Consider the following 26,781-nt stretch of genomic DNA (forward strand, 5'->3'; position numbering starts at 1 on the left):
AGATCGACCATTGTCTCTAAATCTTTTTTGTGTTCGTATGCTTTTGGGTGCAACTCACATAACAGGTTCATTAACTCTTCAAAACATGAGGTAAGATTTATTGATGGAAACATACTCTCGAAATCCATAACAGTCCCAATTTCTTTGTCCATTAACGATATATCATGCAGGTTTTTAACTAAACTAAAAGCGTCTTTTGTGACGAATTGGTAGTCTTCAATTAATGGTGTTAAATGCCTATGCATACGTTTCTCCAGAATGTAGGTTGGTCCTTTACATTTCTCTACTACCGGTCTGACCTCTTTACCGCTTTTATGTATCTTTGCGAACCCAAACAACCTAGGTACGCCTGGGCAGGTGATGTGGGCCCCTTTTAGGAGTTCAAGAGTATGTTTCCATCAATAAATCTTACCTCATGTTTTGAAGAGTTAATGAACCTGTTATGTGAGTTGCACCCAAAAGCATACGAACACAAAAAAGATTTAGAGACAATGGTCGATCTGATATGCTTTCAGTCATTTTTCAGTTTCCAAGGTAAAGTTTACAAGCAGTTAAGAGGGGTCCCTATGGGCAGCCCGATGTCTGGCCTGCTCTGTGAGTTGGTGGTAAGAAGAATGGAACGCATGACGATTTTCAACTATAATGAATACATAATCATGTACAAAAGATATGTAGACGACGTTCTAATTATTTGGAATAATGATGCAATGATTCAACGATTCTTAGACCAAATGAACTCTAACCAGCATGGCTTAAAACTTAACCTTGAGCAAATTAGTAGCAAGCAACTACACTTCTTGGATGTTGGCATTGAGTTTAGGAATGGAACTTTGTACACGAAGGTGTACATCAAACCCACACATGATCCGATGTATATTCCGGCAAATTCTAATGACCCAACCGTTTATAAATTATCCGCATTTAGGGCCCTAATCAGAAGAGCATTTTTGTATTGCTCGAATATAATGGACACGATGGATGAGCTGGGTAGAATAAAAATGGTGGCAAAGGAGTTAGGGTTTGAAACAAGGTCTATAGAGCGTTTAATAACAGCATACGTAAAGCCTAAGAGCAACTCTAAGAAGAAACCTGAAGCTGGGGGTAACTTCACAAAGTTTACCTATAATAAATGTCTCTTCCCTATTATGAAGCAAATATCGAGACACAAAAACGCCAGTATATTATGTAAAAGGGCCCCCACAGTATATAGGTTGATTAGAAATGACAAAGAAAGAATTGGCGATAGAGAGCAGGCAGGAGTTTATGCGATTCCATACAAAAATGAGCAATTGGGAATTGATAAGGACTACGTAGGGGTCACCAATAGAAATCTTAGAGTGAGGATTAAAGAGCACCAGTATGATGTCGCAAAAAACAAGTGTTCAACAGCGTTATCCAGGATTGCGCAAGCCGATGGTTCTGTTGTGCAATGGGAGGATGCCAAAATTCTTGCAAAAGTACACTCGCCAACGTTGTCATCCATAACGGAGAAATGCGAAATTTACAGAGCGGGTTTGTCTGGCAGATGTTTAAATTATAAAGATGCGACGGGGTTACCGTCATCATGGAAGTACATGGTAAAAAGTAACACACATAATAATGCTTATACAGAGGCTCAATAGATATATGCGTTAAAGGATAAAGAATTTTTCCTTAATGTTTACGGCCAGTCACCGTATTTTATTTTCATTTACATTTGTGTTTTATTTGGATTTTCTTATTTATTATTTGGTGTTATACTTGTTCTATTTGTTTAAATTTAAAATGTATGTTCTAATTTAGTTTAATTTTGAACGTGTTCGATTTTGTATTAGAGTCGAACAACTGTAACCTGAGGATGGCCCATAAAGTGGGCCGAAAACGTTAGTTATACGTAATAAATGTATGTTCTCAGCAATACAAGTAAATTTATATACTAAAAATTGAACATATTTAAGTTAAAAAAATATAATGAGTACTTTAATATTCAGCTATTAAATGATTTTTTATTAAGATAACTTTATTAAAATTTATAACATATAAAAATAAAAACAATAAAATATTTACAGAAGTTACATTGTTCAATTAATTTAATTTTTTTTTAACTATTGTTTTTGATGTAATTAAATTATAAAATATCCTTATTTAATGTTGAATTTAAGATTTAATATAAAGTATAACTTTTTAGGTTTTTGTAGAAACCCTTGATAAGTGCTTTGAAAATGTTTGTGAATTGGATATTATATTCCATATAGATAAAGTAAGTAACTTTTTATAGATATTTACAATATTTTATAAGAAATAGGCTAAAGCATTTTAAACAATTTTACAATACACACTGAAATTTGGATCTTGCATTGTAATTTGACTTTTTCTGTGATCATTCTAGCTTTAATTCCATCTGCAAATATTGTTAATATTTGCAGTAAATATGTGAACAGTATTGTGAGTGACTTGTGATGACTAATTAGTGATAACATCCAGTGTTTTTTTTACAGGATTTCATGCATAAGACAATAATTTTCTGCAGAATTTTCATGCATAATCACACTGCATATAATTGTCATTCCCTAAATTCAATGATTCTAAAAAATTTTGTAATATATCTTCTCTGAATATGCCAAATTTCAACTTCATAGATGTTTAGTTTATGAGATTGTTCTGTACACAAAAGAATGTCCTTGACTGGGGTCCTGTAGGAAACTTTTCAACCTTTGCAATGGCACAGGCTAATGTAAAATAAGTTTACCTGGAAATAAATGATAGGAGGGTTGAGATGTTTCTCAGGAGGACCAGAAAGGATTTTTTTATATTTTTTGGGCCCAAAATAAAACCATAAAAGCATCTAAATTGTTGAAGGTCATATCAACCCAGGTTATCTTAGAGACAAGCATTTAAGTTCATAATGACTTGCAGACCACATGTCATGTGTAGCTGACAAACATTCATAACATCATGCTATCTCTTGTAGCAATCATGAGATTTCTATGACATCAGTTTTGATGAAATTAGTGTGGAAAATTGTCATATTAAGTATGTAATCGTATGACAATAAGGAAAAATTTTTTACAGTGATTTTTTTTTGAGAGACTGTGATAAATGGAAGAAATGTTTTTTCAACAAAAATTTTTATACACTCAGATGGATAACATGTTGTATGAAAATATCACGGAAGCACAGGTAAGTAACGAAATTTGGTGAAAAATGCACACAAACTAGTAGGTGTGGAAAATTGCTGCTACCAATGTAATCACAAGTTCTTAAGCACCATTGTGCATTATCTCCTTTCCATCTTTCCTAAAAACCTAATTATTCGCTTGCTCATTATAATCTTCCACACTGTAAATTTAAGAACTATGTGATTTTCCAAAAATCTCATGTGTTATTGAATCATTTAACTAAAATTCAGATGAAAAATTTTTCAAATAATTGAGCTGGCAAAAGTAGATGAATTCATTTCATTAACTTTTGCCACATATTCTTCATGAATATGTTGGGAACTTTGTGTGTTTTATATATATATATATATATATATATATATAAAACAGTGAAGCCAGTTTTTTCACTTTCTTCAGGTGAAGAAGCAGAACAGGTTACATATATATATATATATAGTCGAGTCCGCATAAGTCGACACTCGGATAACTCAACACCATCGGTTAAGTAGTCAGTTTTCTGTGGTCCCGGCCAACTTACATAGGCATTAATGTTAAAAAACTCCGGTTTACTCGACACTGTTTAACTCGTCACCACTGGATAAGTCGATATACTATTGCTGTCCCACACTCCGATAAGTAGTCACTTCCTCCTGAAAAAATGAATTCACTCCACACCTGTGGTGTGAACTCATTTTTTTTCAGGAGGGGACTCGATTTATTTATTAATATATAATTAATATATTTAATAATATAATAATATTATTAATATATATACATATTAATAAAAATGCCTTAACATTTTATGTATTTTTATGTATAAAATAATAACAGATAAACAAAAAGAAAATATACAATCTACATCAACGTCACACTAGAATCCAATTTTGCATTTTCTCATGCCAGAGGCATTAAGAATCCTTAGATGTTACTTGCCAACAATTGGCAATTGCGAAGATGATGTTTTAAAGGTGTTCATGATTGTTGAAAAAGAAAGTCGAGACAGTTAAGTGCTTAAAACAAACAACACTAAACGAATTTTTCAGTTTTTCATCTACAGAGTAATTGTAAATGGAGGACACAATGTATTGTAAGCCTATACTACTGTATTTTATTAATTGTAGTTTTGTGGTTTTTTTTCCAACTTTGCTTTAGTTGTCACATCGGATAACAACACATTTCCACTTCCCTTTGGGGTGTCGACTTATGCGGAGTTGACTGTACATATATATATATATATATATATATATACATATAACCTGTTCTGCTTCTTCACCTGGAAAAAGTGCCAAATTATCTGTCAAAGTAGTTATCAGGATGTAAACAGCTTACAAGCAATTATATTTTTCTTGCCACTTTTAAAATGTGAATTTTCTGATTACTTTTTATTATATTTTTAAGTATATATTATATCCTGTCTCTCTGTTGTTTAACACCTAAACACTTAACACCTTAAATTTGTTAGTATTGTTCCAGTTATTTGTGATATTTAATTATTACGCCTTTGTGTCCTTTTTATCTACATTTAAATTTAATTTGTATACTAGTACTTTTTATATATTAACAGGACTTATTATACTGGAAAATATGGATGCAGATCAACAGTCTTACAGATCAAAAATAATGTTTTTTATTTAGTTCACCTGAACTAAATGAAAAACATTATTTTTGATCTGTAAGACTAAATATCTGCATCCATATTTTCCAGTATAATAAGTCCTGTTAATATATAAAAAGTACTAGTATACAAATTAAATTTAAATTTGTGATATTTGTTTGTCTGACTTTCTGTTGTTGTATAGATGAAAACTTCCTGCTTTCTGTACTAATCTTATAAGTCTGAATTAATGCTGATTGACCCTCTTTGACAGCTTGAGCACAAGAACTAAATATTTTTAAAGTACTTAGTTCAAAAGAAAGTATTGAAGGACTAGATTCTAACAAAGTCAGAAAATTTTATCATTGTGTTTCTGTTAGCATATTATGTTTAACATGAAATTCGTTCATCTTCTTTGCCAAATTTATATCTTCTTCCATTAACTTTTGTATCTTATTTTCCAGGTGCAATACTGGATCAACTATTTTCAATATAACATCCTTTAACTCATTTATTTATGTAAATAAACAATCAAATTTACTTTCCTCTGTAAAATGTGCAAGCTGTATCTGATTCACTATTGTCATCTAGTTTTTGACAGGAAGAACATAAGTATCTTGAAATTTTCCCTTATATCTTCAATCAGCTCTTCAGTAATACTTAAACAACTTGCATGAAATCTTAATATACATTTTCCACTATGCTTTAAAATCTGCAGTTTTTCTTCAAATTCAAACAACAAATAGCACAAGCATTCATCAACTTCTTGAACTTGCAAATGAGCATTTTTGCTCATTTGCAAGATCATTGCCAATATGTTGCTCATATTTATATCTCTGTACAAATTTATAAAAGTCTTTAAAACTGAAATCCTTCACATTGCATTTAGCACAAAAAAACTGCTTTATATCCCTGGGGACAATGTATTCATCTCACTTTCCCTATAAATACATTATTATATTTTACACAGCATGATGTACTGGTTGGCATGGTATTATCTGCTAAGCATAATTACTTTAATGTGATATATATTTATTATTATTGATAAATAAAATATAATTGAATATATATTGTATAAATAGTTTTGTAAAATATACTTACCTGTAATTTTAATTAATTTAGGTTCATTACATACTTAATGAATTTGTAATGGGAGGCCTTGTGTTGGATACCAATATGAATGAAATAATAACTCATTATCAGGAACAAAAGAAATTGGAAGGGAAAGAAGTAAGAAATTTTATTATTGTCTTGTCATCACACATTAACAAAATGAAATTTTTAAAATAATAAAATATGCATTTATTTAATTTACATATTCCAAAAATTCTTTGAATAAACTTTAGAATCAATTTTGAGATTGAAAGCCTAACAATCCTAAATTGCAAAAGCTCTTGAAACTGAACTTAAAAAGCTTTATCTTTGAACACCTTTGGTTTGTTTTTAAGATTTAAAATGACTTTAAAAATTAGTCTTTAATACTGTTAAGTCTTTGAGAAAACATCAGTTTTCAAAGACTTAAATGGTATCAGATTTTCCCTCACAATAGAGAAAATCTGATACTGATTTATAAAACTTAAAGCAGCAAAATTTCCTATAACATTCCTTTGATTAAATTAGAAGCTGTACTCTCTTTCTAGGAACTTCATAAAAAACTTCAAAATTTCTTAAGTTAAGAGCTTGTTGATATTTAAAAGAAAATTTTAAAATTATTTATTTAATATCATTTAATAAATTATATTATTGTTTTAAAGAGCAGTGTAATTTAAAAATACACAATTATTAGATAGTGTAATTTTTAATATAAACTGGTTTGGCTCTTGCACAATCTTCTCAATACTTGAACAAGAGCTTAACAGGACCAGGAAGCTCAATGATTTTCAATTATAATTTATAAAAGTTAGTAAAAAAAGGCAAAAGCTTTATTTTTGGGATTAAGGCCAATTTTTAAAAATTGTAAATGCCAGTAATGAGTAAAAGTTTCAGTAAGTTTCTGACCCCACTTGAGATATAATTCTGCTAATTCTGCTCCTTTATCTCCCTGACTTATTATCTTCAAAATTTAATAGCAGCAATTCTCCTACATAGATGTATTCTTGCCAAATTTTAAAATTTTTGGTTCATGGGATCATGAGATATAAAATAAACTAGAGATGATTATATGTTGTAATGAAAATGGAACATTATAATGAAGTTTATGGAAGAGACAGTATGCCATAATATTGAGACAAAATGGGAAAACTATTTTAGAAAGACTAAGAGAAGAAAAAATGTAAAGAGAATGAGATTTTCATAAATCCAAGTGAAAACATTTGAATTTATGAAAATCAATGAAAAATATGCTCTGCAATAAAAAGATTGACACACTCAAACCTGTTTTTGTGCAATCTTTTTTTGTGCAATTTTATGTGAGGTATACCAATTTGATTGAAATTCATATACCGCACCAAAAAAAATCACACAAAACAAATCACACAAATAAAAAATCACACAAAAAAAGACCGCACAAAAACAGGCTTTAGTGTACTAAAAATCTTTATCATAAAAGCTATTTGAGCTAAGTTTGAGGAAATTTTGAGCTGTTATAATATTTTTCATATTAATTTATCAACATATTGTAATTATACATTGAGTTTCTATGACAGATATTTCCAAATCATTTGTTATGTATGTTTAGAATAAGAAGTTCTATAAGTCTTAAGTTTTTATGGTTTATTATTTCTTACGTTGCAATCAATTTGATATTGAAACTATCAAATAGAAATTGAATATCTTTAACTTAAAACTTCTTTCAAATATTATGATCTGGCTAATAAAATGTTCTATTTGGAAAACTTTCTTTGGATAATTAAAAAAACAATTCATTTCTTGGTAAATTTAAACTTTAAAATATTTTGTTTGTTATAAAGTTAGAAGTATTTTGAGGAATTGCAAAAAATTTGAGTAAATAATGTGAAAAATAATAAAATGCAATAGCTGACTACAGATTATTAATTTTGTTTCTTTGATAACTGATTAAGTATTTCAGACATTTGGTGTTATTTATTCCAGAATTATCAAAAGATGGGTATTTTAATAATGTTCTTTATTTATGTACAAGTATTCCTCATATAACACAGTAGTTATATTCTGAAAAAGTGCTATGTTATACAAATCCATGTTATACCAAACAAAGGACTAATGGGAAACATGGGTTAGGTTCCAAAAGTTAACAAAAATATGATATTATTATACTTGTGTTCACTCTGGACATTCCTGTGAACTAGGACTTGTTGTACTGACTTCTTAACCCTCAGTATAACAAGTCCTAGTTCACAGAACATGCAAAGTGGACACAAGTATAATATAAGTAATTAAGACAAGAAGCACATACCAAAAAGTATACTATTCTGTTAAGTATACTAAATACTTAGATTGGACATCATGCCAACAGTTGTATTAACACAATTAAAAACTTCAGATAAGGAGGCATTAAAGTAATTAAAAGAAATATTTTATTTGTGCAAACACTTTTGATGTAATTTATGCACATGGTCCTCAGGCAGTTTGAATAACAAAGAGAATAACAAACTCTGCTTCAATGGAAGAGTTTACCTGCAAAAGCAGGGGTGCCAATGGGTTCGCTGCTGTCAGCTGTATTAGCAGTACTTGTCATGAAACAGCTTGAACACAGTCTTTAAGTTCCCCCTCACCATGTCTTACCCCTTAATATATTTAAGGTACATGGATGACGTTTTTTTGGCATGGCAGGATACAGAGGACTCCTTCCAGATATTGGAACAATGCCTATTAAATGTGTATTCCTCCATAAACTTCACTTGGAAAAAGAAGTTGGGGGAAAAACTGCCTTTTTAGATCTGCACATCCACAAATTCCAGGAGGGTTTGGTGTTTTCCATCTACCACAAGTTTGACAATATACCCCCCATAGTACCAGCCACAGCAGTACGTTAACGCAGCCATAGCTCCCTTAATCAGACGCACATTCTTACTACCCTTGACACAACATTTTATCAACACCAAGCTAGAGGCCATCTGCACAGCGGTACATGCAGCAGGATATGGTCCTGCTAAGTACAACCATATCAAAAACAGCATTAAACAGTTCCTCTTCCCTGCTACCATCTTGCACAGACCAAGGGATTGGACGACACTTTGTCCCTCCCTCCCATACTGTGGCTGCCTCACAGCCCTGATTTGCCAGATTTTTTGGCAAAATGGCTTTTGCTTACCCATAGCCCCACACCCAAGCCTGAGATGACTCTTGTATAATGATAGGGGTGCTCTTTCCACCCTGGAAAAATCTGGTGTCTACTCCATTCTCCTGCAAAACCCAATATCAGGACTACACACCTATTATATAGGTGACTGCCAGAATGCTGGCCATTCGCATATCTGAACACCAACATTTGGTTGCACTAGGTAATTGCGATACTGAACTTTCCAAATTGGTGGTACACTTGATACAGCACATTGGAATCAGGTGACGATACTCAGATGTTGTGAGGAGGGGAGCTTGCTGTTTATTTGGGAGGCTCTCTTCACTAAGCTGCTCTCCCTGTGCAACTCCCCTACCCTCGAATTACTTGAAGTTTGGACTAATTTATACACGGTTAAAAAATCAACAATAATTCTACTTTCATTTCCCGCACCTTCAATGTAGATTAAGACGCATGCGCATTGATCTTTTAAGTGTATATATATATTACATGTATTTTACATGTGTTTTCAAATTATGTTACATGTTTTTATATTTATATTTCAACATAACATGCACTTATGGTGCTCTTTCAATTGGTTTTTACCTTTATGTACATTAAGGTGCATGCTCATCAGTTTTACATGTTTACAAAAATATTTACTTTAAAATTTATACTTGTTCTTAAAAGGTTTTGTTCCAAAATGGCTAATGTTGTTAATTTTTTTTAAATTTTAAATATTTTGTTCGAATTCTCTTTGTTATTCAAACTGCCTGAGGACGACATGCATAAATTACGTCGAAAGCGCTTGCACAAATAAAATACGTCTTTTAATTACTTTAATGCCTCCTTATCTGAAGTTTTTAATTGTGTTAGTATACTATTCTTTTTCATTAGTAAGAAAAATACACTAATCAATCGATAATTTATTTCCAGTCAATAATTAACTAAAAAGTCACCATTAAAAGTACTTTATTAGAGGTTAAGATTAATTTTAGTTAAATGAGAGCATTTTATTTTCACAAAGTATCATCATCTAAGAATTTTTGTTGATCTTGGTCTGAAATATCAGCAACGTCTCCATTTTTCTTATTTTTATCATAAAAAATTTTTATGAATGACAAAATAAAAATATGTTATTAAATGAAAATTTGTTCTAGGGCCTTCATTTGTTCAGTTGAGTACTGAGATACCACCTTATTTCATTCATCATTTTTATGAATGATTACTTACCTATATTTAAAAAAAGCTTATTCTTTGTATTCAGTAAAGTCTATTTAAACATTTTTAGATAAGTTTTGTTAATCTATAAAACCAAATCCAGTGAAAGTTTTAAATGCTAATGTGTGAAAACAACAACAACAATATTTGGTTAATAGGAAAGTTAGGACAAGGAAGAAAAAAATTTACTATCAGTTTTCAGTAAGCCTAATGAAAGGCACAAAATAAATTGAAAATCTTAATATCCTAAAATCCATGGGCAAATTCGAGATGACATGCATGCTTACTTGAATAAAAAAAATATCAAATAACAGAGTTTGCACTTAAAAATTGTGAAATTTGGTGTGAACAATTTCCTTACTTCTTGAACTGTGTTAGAGTAAAATCAGACCGTGTTGTATAGGGGATTTTCCCAATTTTCAAACCATATTGTAGAAGTATCGTGTTGTACAAGGGATACCTGTAATATATTTTTGCCTTTAGACTTTAAAACTTTCTTAAAGCTTTAAATTTTATTAACTTAAAATGTTTTCATTCATTTGAATAAATGAATATATCATGAGTAAATGAGTATATCATGTTGGTAGTTTTCATAAAAGTAAAATGTAACAAATGGAATATTTAGTGAAATATTCAAATGATACAGCCAGATTCTTATTGGGCTATAATATGGCTAATTAATTAATAGAATACTAAGTAATTTGGACTAGAGATAGGTGGCTTTTCATCTACTTTGAAGTTTTGCTAGTGCTGATGGTTTCTAGAGTCATCTGTATGTTAAATTTTTAGTAATATTTAAAGAATAATAATATTTTAAAATATATTAAATTACTGTTGAAATTTAAACTTTCTATTTTAGTATTTTATTTGTAGATTTTTTTTAATCTTGAAATATCTTTACTTACCATCATTCATTTTAACTTTTATTTGGTTGTTGGGCTGCAATTTGAAAAATATAAATTTTTCACTATCATCTATACATCTGTCTTTACTTAATCTTGAATACCGTAGTATCTTGCCCCTGTACATCATACTTTTCTGTTAACAATAGAGTCATGTCAGTCATCTATTTAACTTCTTTCACGGGAAAATTTTTGAATTGAAATAATGTGACTTCTAGTTTGCATCAGAAGTTCATGTTTAGTTAATCAAGCCTCTTACCCCTAAGCTTTCCATATCTGATCTGGAATTTCATATATCTAACACCATTCTTGAGATTAAGGTAAGACAGACAGACAGACAAATAATGGACAGAACAACAACAGTGGGAATTTATAGGTCTAGAATTTTTCAAATTGCAACCTAAAAATGAATATTGGCTAATTTTGTTATTGATATTTGATATTACTGGCATTGGGAATTAATATTAAAATTTACAAAGTTAATTAAGATAATTCAAGTACTCCATTCAAATTATTTTTTTATATTTGTAATTATTCTAAGAACTGGAGGGAATGCCAGAAATAAAATTTATACATTAAAATATATTTGTCACAATATTCCAGTTTAACCAGTTTTATATTAGTTGTGTTAATTTTACGTCACTTTTGGAATCATGTTTTTTCATTCTCACAACATCAAGATATTTTTTACTCCAATAATCACCCACCAAAAAAAATCACCCAGTGTGCAGTTACCACAAGAACAAGAAATACAATTTTTAAACATGAAGATAGTGTTAAACAGTCACTCTGACACTTGAATGCAAAGCATAATAATAGGATGATATGGAAAAAATAAACTAATTCTGGAAACATTGGGAAAATTTCTAGTGATCTACCTTATCAACTATTTTGAGAAGAACTGATTTAAGTGTTAAAGGCTACTGTTCACAGTTTACAAAATAATTTTCTGATAGAATAATTATTAACAAATTTGAAAGAAGGAAAATATTTAAATTTATTTTAGAAATCCACAGAAAGAAGTAATAGCTACTATATTTCTGTAAAAATGTAAAAGTCAGCATTTTAGACATGTTAAAACTTTATTAACAAATTAATTGCACCTATTTACAATAGCTTATGATAAGTTTTTACAAAATTCAACTGCTAAACTGACAAGTTAAGGAAAAAAATAGATTTATATTTGAAAAGAAATTTCAGACATATCTGAATTTTGCTTGAAGAGTTGATTAAAGACTTGGCTGGTCTTTCATGAGCTCTACAAACAGAATTTAGAAAATATGAAATTACAAAAATGTTCTAAACTCAACTGTCAATACAATTTGCATGTAACAAATCAATAAAATTTTTTAATATGAAACTTCAAGTATTTTCAACAAAAGTCAAATTAAAAAAAAATTGTACTCCTAGAACCTATATCCAGTGTGACCAAAAAAAAAAAAAAATGAAAGGAATCACCACAAACGTTTTTGAACTGCTGTGAGTTCTTGCTCAGTTCTTTCATTTACTGATCACTCCGTCCCATCAGAAACTTTGTTTTTCACCCGAGGAAGAACTCACAGCAGTTCGAAAATGTTTGTGGTAAACCGTTTTATTATTTTTGTCACGCCAGATATAGGTTCTAGGAGTACAATTTTTTAAAACACATTCTGGTGTTTTGTGTTGTTGTTGATTTAAAAGTCAAATTGTCATCATCAGGTGAAAACAAGTTGAAGTAGAAGAAAATGTCACATGTGAAGAAATGTGAAATTTAAAATCAATTACAAACACAATGAATACATAGAAATTAGATGTTGTAAAAAACCAACAGCATGCTTCAAATATCAAATGAACAACTAGATTTTTTTATTGGACTATTAAGGCTAAATAATTATTAAGTAATCTGGCAGAAGGCTGGCCACTAGCCCACCATCTCTTGTTAAATGTAATAATTACAATAATCTTGTTTAATATAATGATTACAAATTAAAATTAATTTGTAATCATTATATTAAACAAGAGATACTGGCCTAGTGGCTAGCCTTCTGCCAGATTGCTTAGTAATTATTTCCAACAAAGTAATCTGGTTATTCATTTGATATTTGGAATAATTATTGGATTGGTTGTATTGTAGGATCTATTTGGTATAAATTTACATTTATACTGTTTTTATTTAGTGTAAAAATTTTAGATAAACATTACACACAAATGAAGTATAGTACTGTACATTAAATTTAATGATTCAATTTATTTTAAAGATGGTTTTCCATGTTGATCATAACTTTCTTTTGAGAACAGGTTACGAAATTAGTCCAAGATTATTACTAAAAATTAAGTTTTAATTTTATGAACAAGTTTTAAAATAGAAACATTGAAACATATAACTGAAGAAACATAATTATAAGTTTATTATAGCATATACAGTTAATGTCACATTAAAAATTTACTTTTATTCTGCGAATCTACAAACATTTTAATTGTTATAGTCATCCCAATAAAAAGTACCAGAAAATATTTTATTGGTGTCTGTTGTTTTTTTAACAGGGATATATAACAATATATGAACATGTAATGAATAATGTAAAAAACAAATCTACAAGCATATAAGGAGAGAGATAAATAAAAGCAGTAATGGTAGTAATGCACCAACAGCAATATTTTACTAACTACAGAAAAGAAAATACAATGCCAAATGAGGAATGAAGTAATCATTCTCATATGTTACTGTATTTTCCTGCAGTTAACAAGATATCCCCTTACATGTTTGTTGATACCTTTTGTACATTATTCACCTATTTAGTAATAGGTATTATTTTTTACTACATTTTATGTCTATGTAGTTGTTGTGAAATTTGAAATTGATTTTGTATACATTATTCCGCATTTGAAATTCTTTTGTTCTTGTTACATTCACTTTGTCTGATGATGATGATGATCTCAATTTCATCAAAACATTCGAGGTTAATATTAAAGAATTTTATGTATTATTTGTAAGAATTTCATTTCTTAGCATCAAAAGATTGAGTTTTTCTTTTCAAAATTATTTTTATAGACCATTTTTATAAATTCTGTTCCATATTAAGTAGTTAACGTTTATGATATAATAACTACTATTTGTATTAAGAGATATTGAATAACAATAATAATTGTACATTAAGGATTGTAAGAAAATTAGATTAAGAGGTAAATCTTAATGTGATTTTTACTTCATGAAGTTGTCCAAATGAGGAGTAAGTGTACCTCTTGACATTTATTAATCACTGGCTGTTTTGATGTCATTATTAAGGACAATTCAGCTATTTTGAGTGGCAATAGTCTAAATTCTGGGTCTTTAACTTATGACCTATGGGCCAGATACGGCCCCAAAGTATATTTATCTAGTCTGAATAGCTTGTTTTCACTGGCATGTTTTATCTTCAAAATTGAAATTATTTCAAAGCATAAAAACTTTTGAAAAGTTAACTAGAATTAGCAGACCTTGCCTCAAATGATTTTTATAAAAACTTATTTACAGAAGGAAGTGTTAAATTTTTACAAATCTCTGCCAGATGAGAATTTTAAAAGAGCCTTAAGAAGTTTGCATGGGGGATATTTTTCATTTTTGCTTTGTGAACAAACCTTTTCAAGAATGAAATTATTAAAATAACCCTTCAAACCTTTTACCCGGTGTCGTTCTATTTTTAGAATCGCGTCATTCTATTTTCAGAATCACAAAGGTTTTCACAGCCCCTCCTGGGCTCTTCTTCAGGCTTCGTCGAAAATTCTTCAGGCTTCGTGAAATTATTTTGAAATATTGAAACATCACTGTCCAGTAAATATCTACAGATATTTTTAGATATTGAGTGTAATAAAATTTATCCCTAATTTTGATATTTTTTCAAAACAGCAGTTGTAATTTTTATATTGATTGATGTCTGTCTTGTTCAGAAATAAAGAAAACCCTAATCTTTGACTATCTTTCGTACCTGGCTCCTAAACCTGTTTTTTATGGCTTAATGGTTCTTCTCAGAAAAAAGTTGTATATTCTAGTCTAAATCCCAGCATGACAGACAGACACATTGAAATAAGATGTGGCTCCACCCCATCTTATTTCAATATGCTGTATGTATCTGTAGCCTGTCCTTGCTTACATTTATAAAATTATCTTTCAGACAGCTGAGAAACTTTTAACAGTAAGGGATAAACAGTTGCTGGTTAATAAACAGCGAAAAGAATATTTAGCTTAATAATATAAAAATGAATACTATAAACACCTAAGGTACCAGTGAGAAAATTAAAGACAACTTTCAATCGCTACATCCATCTATCTGCATTGAACCTTGTTTCTGCTCCCTTTGTGATTTCCTCCTTTTCCACATTAAGGATGCTGATAAACACCATAAACACATTTTGGAATTAACTGACTTGCTCTGCCATTCGTCCTTTTTCTCATTTGAAGGAGAAACTTTCCTACAAAGCAAGGGAGTCCCCATGGGCAGCCCTTTGGCTAGTTTGTTATGCAAACTAATAGTGCATCAGCTGGAGTCCACCATACTTCCTGCCTTCACCAGCCACATTCACCCATATACCAGATATGTTGACGATATCCTCATAATTTGGCGGGATAAATCCACCATTCTAGATTTCTTACAAATGATAAATCACAACCCATTCAGCCTAGTACTATGTCTTGAACAGGACAATGCCCCCTCCGTTAATTTCCTGGACCTCCAGATCATTACAAACCAGGACACCTCTCTACTTGGGTATACAGGAAACCTATTCCCCTCTCACCTTCATCCTAGCTGCATCCCATGATCCTTTCATGTTCAAATTGGCAGTGTTCAGATCATTAATAGAGAGAGCCTTTTCCCATTCTTCGAGCAAACAGGCAAGAGAGAAGGAGTTATGCATTATCACCCAGTAAGCCATCCAACTTGGCTACTCCCCCATATATTATTAAAAATCTGATCTGCAATCTCTCCAATGCCGCTTCCATCCACTTGAATAAACCCTCGCAAAAAGAAACCAAATTCAAGACCGTCATCTACATTAAGTCACTAGCCACACTTTACAAAGAAATAGCACGTGGATACAATTATTGTTTGGCTTTCTGCAGAAGTACGGGTATCTCCTCTCTACTCCGTAATGCTAAAGACCGTTCCAACAAGGACCATCTACCACATTCCCATCATCGGCCATCAATACAACCGCCACCTGCAATACATAGGTGCTACATCTCACCCATTACATGTCCGTCTCAAGGAACATCAAACATCTGTCAAAAAAGGATTAAACAATACAGCTTTGGCCACATATGCATCTGTTTCCAGCATCCAAGTGGACTTCCAAGAGAGACACCTCCTACACTACGAATCTAAACCACATGTGCTGAAACATCTAGAACAGGTGAAAATTTATAAGACCATCCGCCATAATGCAGCCATAAAATTTTGAGATGTTGACTCCTTCCCCTCTGCTTGGAAGTCTTTCTATGAACAGTAAACCTTCCTTCCCTCTCCTTATGTCACACACCCCACCCCTTCACATGGGTTTGGCAACCCCTAGTGTTTTTCACAGCAGTTTGCTTGCCTGACAATGTCCGTTTAACACAGGCAAAAACATTCCCACTTTGTGTTTAATTTTCTTGCTGGTATCTTAGGTGTTTGTAGTATTCATTTTATCTAATAATATAAATTTCAATGATTGCACAATGTAGTGTTAACATTAACAAGGGGAGGGCATGACCTGGGAAATTCACTTTGGGATGAGACTTGGTATATAAGTAGTAATCCTTTAGGATGTTCAATCCTCAAAACAAGAAAGCGCAATGGCCAGCCAATTTTAAGAAAAAGGCCTTTAAAAATTCGAGCTCAGCTTATGTACTAATAAGTTTCACTATGTCAGCAGCTACTGAGTAGCTCAGTTGACATCGTTCTTGGCTACCGCCAAGTCGTTCAGGGTTCAAATCTCGGTCTCGATTAGTATTTTTTTTTTTCTTTCTAAAAATTTTTTAAAATAAGTATTTTGAATATATATAAATATTAAAATTTTATTATAATAAATAATTTCATTTAAAAAAATGTTTAACACATATTACATGTCATTTTAATTATAATAATACAAAATAATTAATAAGTGTATTAATAATCATCATCATCAACTGTTGGTAATCTGATAGTATCTTCATTCACAGACATTTTACTGTAAAATATTGGAACTATTTGTATTATGGTGTGATATATTACAGAACACTATGATCTCTTCGAAATCCAAAAGTAAACTGACACTCCAAATATCAGGTCAGTCCATAAGTCCATGCCCATTTTTATGACCTTGAGAAAAATCTTGTTTTGCTGTTGAAAATGTCAGTCTAATGTGATACTTTTCACACTGAAGTGTTAAATTGGATCTCATTTATATAATACTGTTGGAATCAGAAACATTTTAGTTGTTTATTTTTGTTAAAATGGAAGTAAAGGATGAATATAAAAGAAATGTTTTATACTTTTTATTTTTAAGTGGTGAGAATTAATAAGAGTAGTAACCTTCGAAAAATTTGATACAATAGAATAATAAATGAAAACTGTTGTTCCATAACTAATTATTTATAAGTATTATTATTAATTATTTTGTATTATTATAATTAAAATGGCATGTAATATGTGTTAAACATTTTTTTAAATGAAATTATTTATTATAATAAAATTTTAATATTTATATATATTCAAAATACTTATTTTAAAAAATTTTTAGAAAGAAAAAAAAAAAATACTAATCGAGACCAAGATTTGAACCCTGAACGACTTGGCGGTAGCCAAGAACGATGTCAACTGAGCTACTCAGTAGCTGCTGACATAGTGAAACTTATTAGTACATAAGCTGAGCTCGAATTTTTAAAGGCCTTTTTCTTAAAATTGGCTGGCCATTGCACTTTCTTGTTTTGAGAATTGAACATCCTAAAGGAGTACTACTTATATACCAAGTCTCATCCCAAAGTGAATTTCCCAGGTCGTGCCTTCCCCTTGTAAGATTTGTTAAAAAAATATTATTTTCTACATCAAACAAAAGACTTCTGTATTTCTATTATTTGTGAAACTGATTTTGTGATCATCCAATTGAAAATTGAATTACTTTTGGGTTAGAATAGAACTAATTTAATTAATTGAAATTATTTTAATTTCTACCGAAAATAATTCATCTTTTAGATTTATGTTCAGCTATTAAATTAGTTATGATTTATTGTATATTTATATTATTCTGTTCAATGTTTTATTTTATTTTATTTATTAATAAAATTCCATTTAATTAAATTTATAATTTATACACATGTTAAATTCAAAATTTAACAGAAATGTAAATAATAATAATCTGTGTAATTTATGGTGTATTTGTAATAGTAAAAGAAACATGTTAAAGTTTTTAATTTGGATCTGTGTATTGGAAAAATAAATGATTTCCTTACAATTGTTTAAAAAAATTAAGTTAAAATAATATAAATTTAAAAAATTATCATCGTTTTTTAACAGAAAGGTCTTGCTGGTGTTCCTTCAAGAGCCCTTTCTGCTGTCAAACAAATCAACCTACCAGATCAAGTTAAGGATATAAAGTTGCCACATCTTCCACATTCTGGCTTACAGAAATTGTAGGCCTCAAATGTAATTATTATTTCACTAAATAACTTCAATGTAATTATTAAATGATATAAATATACAACGCTAAGCTATGTAGATATTGCTATAATGTATCCTGAATTGTATAAAAGAATCAAAAATTTGCTGATTGGGCATATCCTCTGCTAATTCAGTTGATTTTTTTAATGATAATTTAGAAATTTTTCAATTAGAAATTAACTGAATGTATTAGATAAATTTTCTTCAGAAATGTATTGTAGAAGTAAACATTAATCATTATAAAATAATTTAAATTCCTTATATTTTTATTAAAATTTTCAAATACCAAATTAAAAACAATTTTTCCTAGTGAAGATATTTATGCAGTTTACCAAGAGAATGAAAATTGAATATAAACTGAAATGTTTAGAAAATTTATGAATCTTAAATTTTTAGAAAATTACAATATAAATTTGAAAATTTTAGTAAAAAATAAATCTTTTTAATGTATTTTTTGTATTGATAATTTTATAATAATTAAATAATCTTAACACATATCTTTCTTGTGAATAATCTAAGTTGCACATATCAAAAATTACAGATTTTTGTAACTTTAGTAAATAAATATAATGTTAAAAGTACTGATAAATAAATATATATTTATAGATATCACTTTATATTTTGAAATGTTTTACTATAATTACCTTTGTTATAAAATATTGAAATTATTTACTTGCAAGAATTTAAAATTGCATTTTAGATAATAAAAATATTTAAAAAAAAACTTAATATTTAATATAAAATTGTTGTTGCTATATGGAATTTTTAAGTAATTAAATCTAAAAATTGTAACAAATGTAGATAATAGATATTGCAGTAAATTTCTTTGTCATTGTTTATTGGAATACAAATAAATAACTTTAAATTTCATAATTAAAATTGCATAGAATATAAAAGTAACAGTATCAATAATGAAACTTAATATACCAAGTCTATTATTAGTAATGGTTAGTACTTAAATCCTATATTTTTTTATTTGTTTAAAAGACTTAATATTAAAAATTATTGAACTATGAAATCCTATTTAAAGATATGGTATATAATTAGAATTTAAAGAGAATTTTAATTAAGTGGTAATTTGTAATAAACTCATGCTCTTCAACTTTTCTGTAATTATCCTAATGCTCAACAATCATCAGATAACTTTTAATATATTATTTATTTATATTATTTTTTGCAATTCCTTTAATAGTTAAATTATTAATGATATTATATGAAAATATTCTGTAAATGTAGTTTAAAAGTTTACACCAAAAAAGTATGAAATATTAGGCTTTGTAATTATTTAGAATATTTAGATTTAGTTTTCATTTTCTTGAAGCCTGAACATAATTTATTACTACAATAAAGAAATTATACAACCAAAAAAAAAATAATATAAAAGGTTTAATTTTTGTTTCTTTCTTCTAGATTTATTGCATTTTATAGTTTTTCATTTTTCTCATAAACCAAATTTTTAACAAACTGAATAAATTGATATTTAACAATAATTTACTTTTTGTATTTAAATAAGGTTTTATTTTGAATTTTAACATATTATTATTATTCTTTACAAGTTTTTAAATTAATGGAATTGTAACTAAATTGTATATTGCGATGCAATTTCAATACAGTTGTCCCTTGATAGTCCGACGTTTTGTAATCCAACATGCTCAGTAGTTCGATGCACCTCCCGTCAAGGTCGCTGTAGTCCCGTCTTCAAAGTGTGAGCACAGTATGTACTGTACATATTTACATATGTACATAATTGATCTACCTACGTTGTAGCATTTAGTTATACACTCAAACCTGTTTTTGTGTGGTCTTTTTTTTGTGCGATTTTTTTATTTGTGCAATTTGTTTTGTGTGATTTTTTTTGTGTGCGGTATATGAATTTCAATCAAATTGGTATACTGCACAAAAATAATTGCACAAAACACATTGCACATATAAAAAATCACACAAAAGAAGACTGCACAAAAACAGGTTTGAGTGTAATGCTTATAAATTATTGCACGTACTGTATTATTTATGCCTATACATACTGTATGTACATTTATTGGCTTCCATATATCTTTTAATAAACATGTTTTAGTTAACCGAAATGGGTGTTTCATTTCCATATTCACTTAGACAGCATTTTACTCATAACATTCAGGAATATTATAGGCTACTGCTAGCAAAACAATGCCAAATATGTAATCACTTTTGGTAATCTGACACCCCTCTGGTCCCATACCTGTCGGATTATCAAGGGACGACTGTAATGAAAAATGTTTCATTATTGAAATTGCATTTATTTATGGTATAGTAAATATATTTTAATCTTTATCAGCAAAAAGAGAGTTGTCCCTATTGCAGGGGGTTATACAAAATGGTATTATAAATTTTTATTATTTATACAATAAGAAGAATATTAGTAGTGAACAATTTAATAGTCATGTTAATGTATTATTATACAATAATAATCAAGTTATACAAAATACGTAATATTTAGTATACTGGCGTAGATTTACAACATCTTTATAATTTTAATGAAAAAGTTATACAGAGTGTAGAGATCGCTTTTATTCAGATTATTTAGAGTATTTCTATAATCTTGAGATGAGTTGTTTTGGATTATTCGAGTGATGTTGAAAGAATCACGTAAATTTGAGTCTGACATTTTTGAAATAAATGGATAATCGAAAAGTCATTCATTTTGCACCATGGGCACTGATTATTTGATAAGTCAATATAAATATTATTAATATATAGCTAGTATTTATTTAAACGTAATTGTGAAATTAACCTTTTTACATTGAAGTTAATTGGTTTTATTATGTAAGGTTGTGAAGAAGCTATTTGTAATAATTTTAAGTACCAAGGATGATAAGTATTTTGATTTAAACTATTTTGATCCATAATTATAGAGTGAGCGATAGCTGATTCCATTAACATAGTATAACCAAACTTCCAAACTTGAATATTATCTTTGAATAGTAACTCTGATATTCCAAAGGAATTTAGTATATTATTTAGTTTGGATTGCCAGAGGTGTATTGTGGTTGATTTTTTACTACATTTGATTAATTCCTGATGTAGAAAGATAATGTTACTGTCACATTTGAATTTTAAATCATAGTAAAATTTAATGATGCGTTTTAAAAACAAGGGATAAGAGTAAATACAGTGGGTTTCATGGCAAATTGCATAACCTGGGACAGTCCTTTCCAATTGGAGTAATTTGCAGAGAAAGTAGACATGGAAAGTTTCTAATTTATATAAATAGTTGAGACCCTAGATTGGTGATGCGTAATATATGATTGGATTAATAATTGAGTTATATAATTTCATATGAATAGATAAGTTGGAGTTAAGTTAGAATATAAGTTTAGTAAATTATCTATAGCAAGTTTTACTTTGTTATTTAAATACGAAATATGTGCTTTAAATGTATGATTCCAATCGAAAACAACACTCAGGAAATTGATTTCGTTTACCTCCTGTAGCAACTGCTTATCCAGATATATCATTGATTCGTTTTTAGTGATTATAGTAAATATATTTTTATAAAGTAATTGCCAAAAATTATACAATAATAATTTTTATATAAACACATAATAGAAAATTTGTCTAAAGAAACTATTCATTTTCATCTTATATTACAGTATTTTCTTTTCCAAAAAATCAATACAAGTAATAGATTACTTTATATATTATTATTCAAACAGATTTTTTCATTATATTAATTTTTTAGGTATTTTTTCACTTTTGATTTCATTCCATTTTTAAATAACCTGCAAGTGCCAATTAATCAAAGACTGAATCAAGTGTATTTAAGAAAACACAATAGTATTCACATTTTACAAGACTCATTCACTGCACATTGTAGTTAAAATATTGAGATATTTTAACACTTTGCATATTATTTTGTTACCTTCTGCTTACATGTTGTTGTTTTAAATGCACTTTTCCTTTTTATTTGTTGCTTGCAATTGTTATTAATAAATTTATTCAAACAAAATTTTCAACTTATATACTTTATTTTTATTTATTAAATAATTCATTTTTGTTGTCTCTTTAAATAAACTTTTAAATAAAAATGCAATAAAAAGGAAAAGTGTAAAATAAAATTTAAAATTTTTAAACAATAAACAATAAAAATATATACTTTTTAGTTATATACACTATACCTAAATGGTTATGAAAATTTGGTATTAAAATTTTTTCATGAATTATTGTCATAACATTGAAGAACTATGTATTAATCATTGATTTAAATAAAAAAGAAAATTCATTCCATTTTTTGTCATGTATTTCTAAAAGCATGATTTTACTTGCTTTCTGTTAGTTTATTAATAAAAACAAAATTATTTCAAAAAATTAAAATAATAATTGATAATTGGTGATAAGAGTTTTGTGTTTAATTAGATTTTCTATTTAGTTAAATTATTCATATCTTTATTAAAAAATAAATTTTTTCCCATGTATTGTGACATTGAATAATACTTCATAAATAATTACATTAGCTGATTTATACTATTGAAATTTTTTCTTCCAAAATAAAAATAATTTAATAAATATCAATATTTTGCAGCCTCAAAAAATTGATTTATCGCTTGTTTCTTTGTATTTTAATGTATTTTTGTATGTATTAAATAATCACTTTGATTTACAGTTGTTATAAATTAAATGTAGAAGTGCTAAGTTTTGTTTTTAAAATATGTTTTGCTTTAAATTAACCATCATTGCTGAAATTATTTGGATATTTTTATCACTGTTTTTCAGTTTGGAGAAGGTTTGTTTAAATTATTCAAAAATAAAGTTCTTCCAATTTGGATAAATAAACTTTCTAATTTATTTTACTAAATTGAAATCTGTGGAAAAAATGTTTTATTCATTAAAATAGTTTAAAAAATCTATTGTTGAAAAAACTTTTTTTTCAAGATTTGAAGTTTTGGAATTGAAAAACACTGATGTAATAAAGATTTGTTTTGTTACACTTATTCTTCATGAGTATATATTATTGTATTTTATTCTATTGTTTTTATAATTACATATTACTTTTTCCAAACATAATTCATATATTGTAATCACAACTTAAATATATTTTTATTGATTAATAATAAATAATAAATTGTTTTAGATTTATATAATAATTACATAAATCACTATTATTGAGGAAATATAAAATTAATTAATGAATACAAATTTGTTTAATATGCACTAATAAAATAGTATAAAAAATTATTTTGCTATTTAATAACTTAAAATTTGATTATTATTTACACAAATAGAAATAAATAGAATTTAACGTTTCAGAATAAAAGCTTTAAATATTTCTATTAAAACTTTCTCCGTCCAACCTACGTGCCATTTCTATTTTTAAAATTTTGAATTTTTAAACTTAGATGATTGTGTTTTGAAATAGAATATAATAGATGTCAAATTTTCTTAATATGAAAAATATTTTTGATAAGTTATTTTAAAATAGATAGACAAAAATTATTTTTGTTCTTAATAAATTAAATGCATCACAATTTATATAATAAACATTGAAAGTTACATTTTATTTATTTTATTTTTCTTTATTATACAGAAATTATTAAATGAAAATTGATTTTGATGTTTTAATTCTTTTTCCAAATTAACATTTCACTTTCTAACATTCCTTATACTACCAAAAGAGATGTACTACTGTAATAATTGCAAGTATTACATTCACTTTATTTATTTAATAATTTTTTATTATTTTTCTGAATAATTTTAAATTATTGTTTTTAATATGAAGAAAGAATTTAGATTAAAGTTTTATTTCAATATATATAATCTACATGTATTATTAATTAATAATGTATGTAATTTAATTAGTATTTACATTTTTAAAATGTTATTGAATTATTGATTTATACAATTAATAGAACTGAAAGTTTTAATTTTATAAGGTATTAAAAGCATAATAATTAGAATAATAGCTTAAGATACGAAAGATTTACTAAATTCTTAAATGCTTTAATTGATCGTTCTTATATGCTATTATCTAATTATAATAAAAATTAATGTATTTGAAATTTCTATGAAGAGCAGAAGTTTATTCTATGCCATCCTAATTCTAAATCATCAAATATAGTCTATAAGTAATACTTTGTACTATATTCACATTTTTCAATGAAATACCGAATGAATAACTGTTGCCAAAGAACAAATCAGATTAGATATTACTATGTTAGTATTTTCACTTTATATGTAATGGAGTTCATTTATTTTTAAGAAATGTATACTAAATTAAATAATTAAGTGCAATATTTTTTTTATTTTTTATTAAATTAAATGTCGGAGGATAATTCCAATAAAAAATATTTTTTAAGGTAGAAGATCAAACACTTGAAAAATAAAAAATAAACTTTATGTTTATGTGTTAACTCCAGTTTGGTAGAATGAATGTTCAATGAATTTTATTATTGGTAATCATTCTGTCAAAATATGTTTGAAAATAATGTTGTAAAGCTTAGTTTATAATTGCAAAAAAAATATTCTCTAGAATAATTTTTAGAAAAACCAGAAAGAGATTAATTTTTTCATATTCTAACTGTTAATATTTAAAGTAAAATATTATTTTTTGATATTTATTGATGTTAAATGTTTTACAATTGCTTTAAAATTAGGAAAAATTGAAATTTATGCATATTCACTGTTTGAATGTTAGAAATGTTAATATAAAGATATAATTATTTTAAATCGTGCTTATAAGAATATTTTATTATATAATGTAACTGTGATAAATTGCAATTTTGAACAATTTCTATGCAGAATTTTAATTTAGCTACTTGAAACTGTAAACATTAATGTGTATATTAATTATAATGTTATATATTTTATTATGTGGATTAAATTATAATGAGATTGTAGTTGTTGTTATAATTTTATAAACTAACAAGCACATATACTATTTTTATTATTCAAAATTATTGGAAAAGCAGTAAAATATATTGTCAAAAAAACATTCACATTTAATTATTATATATAAAAAAAGTAATGAATATTATTAAATTTTTTTTCTAAGAAATTTAATGGGAAATTCTGGTCATTCTTAAATTCAATATATTATTATACTGAATAAAACTGTTTCCGGAAGTAACTTTGCAAACTCACACCACAAGCTTTCTCAGTGTTTGAAGGGATAAAAATAGGGGTCGAAGCTAAAGTATGGGGTAGCTTTCGTGTCTGTGTCTGGCTGGAGTTGCACTTAATTGGCAAGTTTTTGAAAGTTTGTTTCGGTGGGTAACTGTACTCAAGTCAGAGATTCTTTCAGGAACATCTTAAGAGCAGAAAGAAAAAGAGAAAGCCGAAAAATGAAAAAGGTAAAAATAGAGTGGGCGCAAAAACAGACTGATTCGTGAAAAATGACCAGCAAGATTCGCGAGTTGATAGGCCTAATGATGGCGTTTTCTGTCCTGGCTGCGAAGAATCTTTCGATGATGACTGGGTGCAATGTGGACAACGTGCAGAGTGGTGGCTGGAGAAGTGTTCAGACAATGAAGGCATAGGAGGTTTCATTTGTGATTTCTATTAGTGCATACTCTTAAGCGGTAAGTTGGGTACTTTTAACCTCCGACGCAGGATAAGAGTACGCACTGGAATCTTCTCCTTTTTTTTTTTTTTTTTAAATTTCTTTTCAAAACTATACTTGTTGTTTCTTTCTAGCATAGCCAAATGGAAGACGTATAAATAGTATATATTCAGACAAAAATGTATTCTGATGAAACAACAAACACTTGAGAAATGCAAAAAATAACATAAGGTGGGTACTCTTTCCTTCCTCTTCTCCTTTTTATAACAAACTTCTTTTATTCTTTATAAGCACCTTTAACAAAATATCGGAGTCCTATCGTCCCTCTTCAGTTGTTTGACAGTTGTTAAAAAATTAAATTTCGGTTTACATTCCGGATTAGTAAATACACATTTAGTATCCAAATCTTCAAAAAATAACATTATGAAACTTAAAACACAAGATAAGAAGCACGTATTTAAAATTATATATAAAGCACGTAGTGAGGAACTTTATACCTCACTCTTACAGGATATTTAAAGATCATTGTAGGTCCCCTTGCCGGCTAAAAATTGATATCGAGAGGAG

At 28.2% G+C, this 26,781-nt stretch overlaps 1 protein-coding gene across 3 annotated transcripts in view; it reads left to right on the forward strand.

The window, feature by feature from the left end:
* LOC136988703 (AP-3 complex subunit sigma-2-like) overlaps positions 1 to 24,386 on the forward strand; it is a 40,425-nt gene extending 16,039 nt beyond the window's left edge. Inside the window, exons 4-7 of one of the 3 annotated variants that reach the window (XM_067286643.1) lie at positions 2,168 to 2,239; positions 5,854 to 5,961; positions 18,540 to 18,668; positions 24,244 to 24,376. In XM_067286643.1, coding sequence (XP_067142744.1) covers positions 2,168 to 2,239; positions 5,854 to 5,961; positions 18,540 to 18,659 — 300 coding nt within the window. In that variant the 3' untranslated portion in view covers positions 18,660 to 18,668; positions 24,244 to 24,376. Of the gene's footprint in view, positions 1 to 2,167; positions 2,240 to 5,853; positions 5,962 to 18,539; positions 18,854 to 24,243 lie in introns of those variants that run through there. The other 2 variants (XM_067286644.1, XM_067286641.1) reach the window with 2 other exon arrangements.
* Positions 24,387 to 26,781: the final 2,395 nt, after the last annotated feature.

The sequence above is a fragment of the Centruroides vittatus genome, unplaced genomic scaffold, assembly GCF_030686945.1.
Source record: "Centruroides vittatus isolate TY-2023 unplaced genomic scaffold, ASM3068694v2 scaffold_386, whole genome shotgun sequence".
In the NCBI taxonomy this organism is placed as follows: Eukaryota; Metazoa; Arthropoda; class Arachnida; order Scorpiones; family Buthidae; genus Centruroides; species Centruroides vittatus.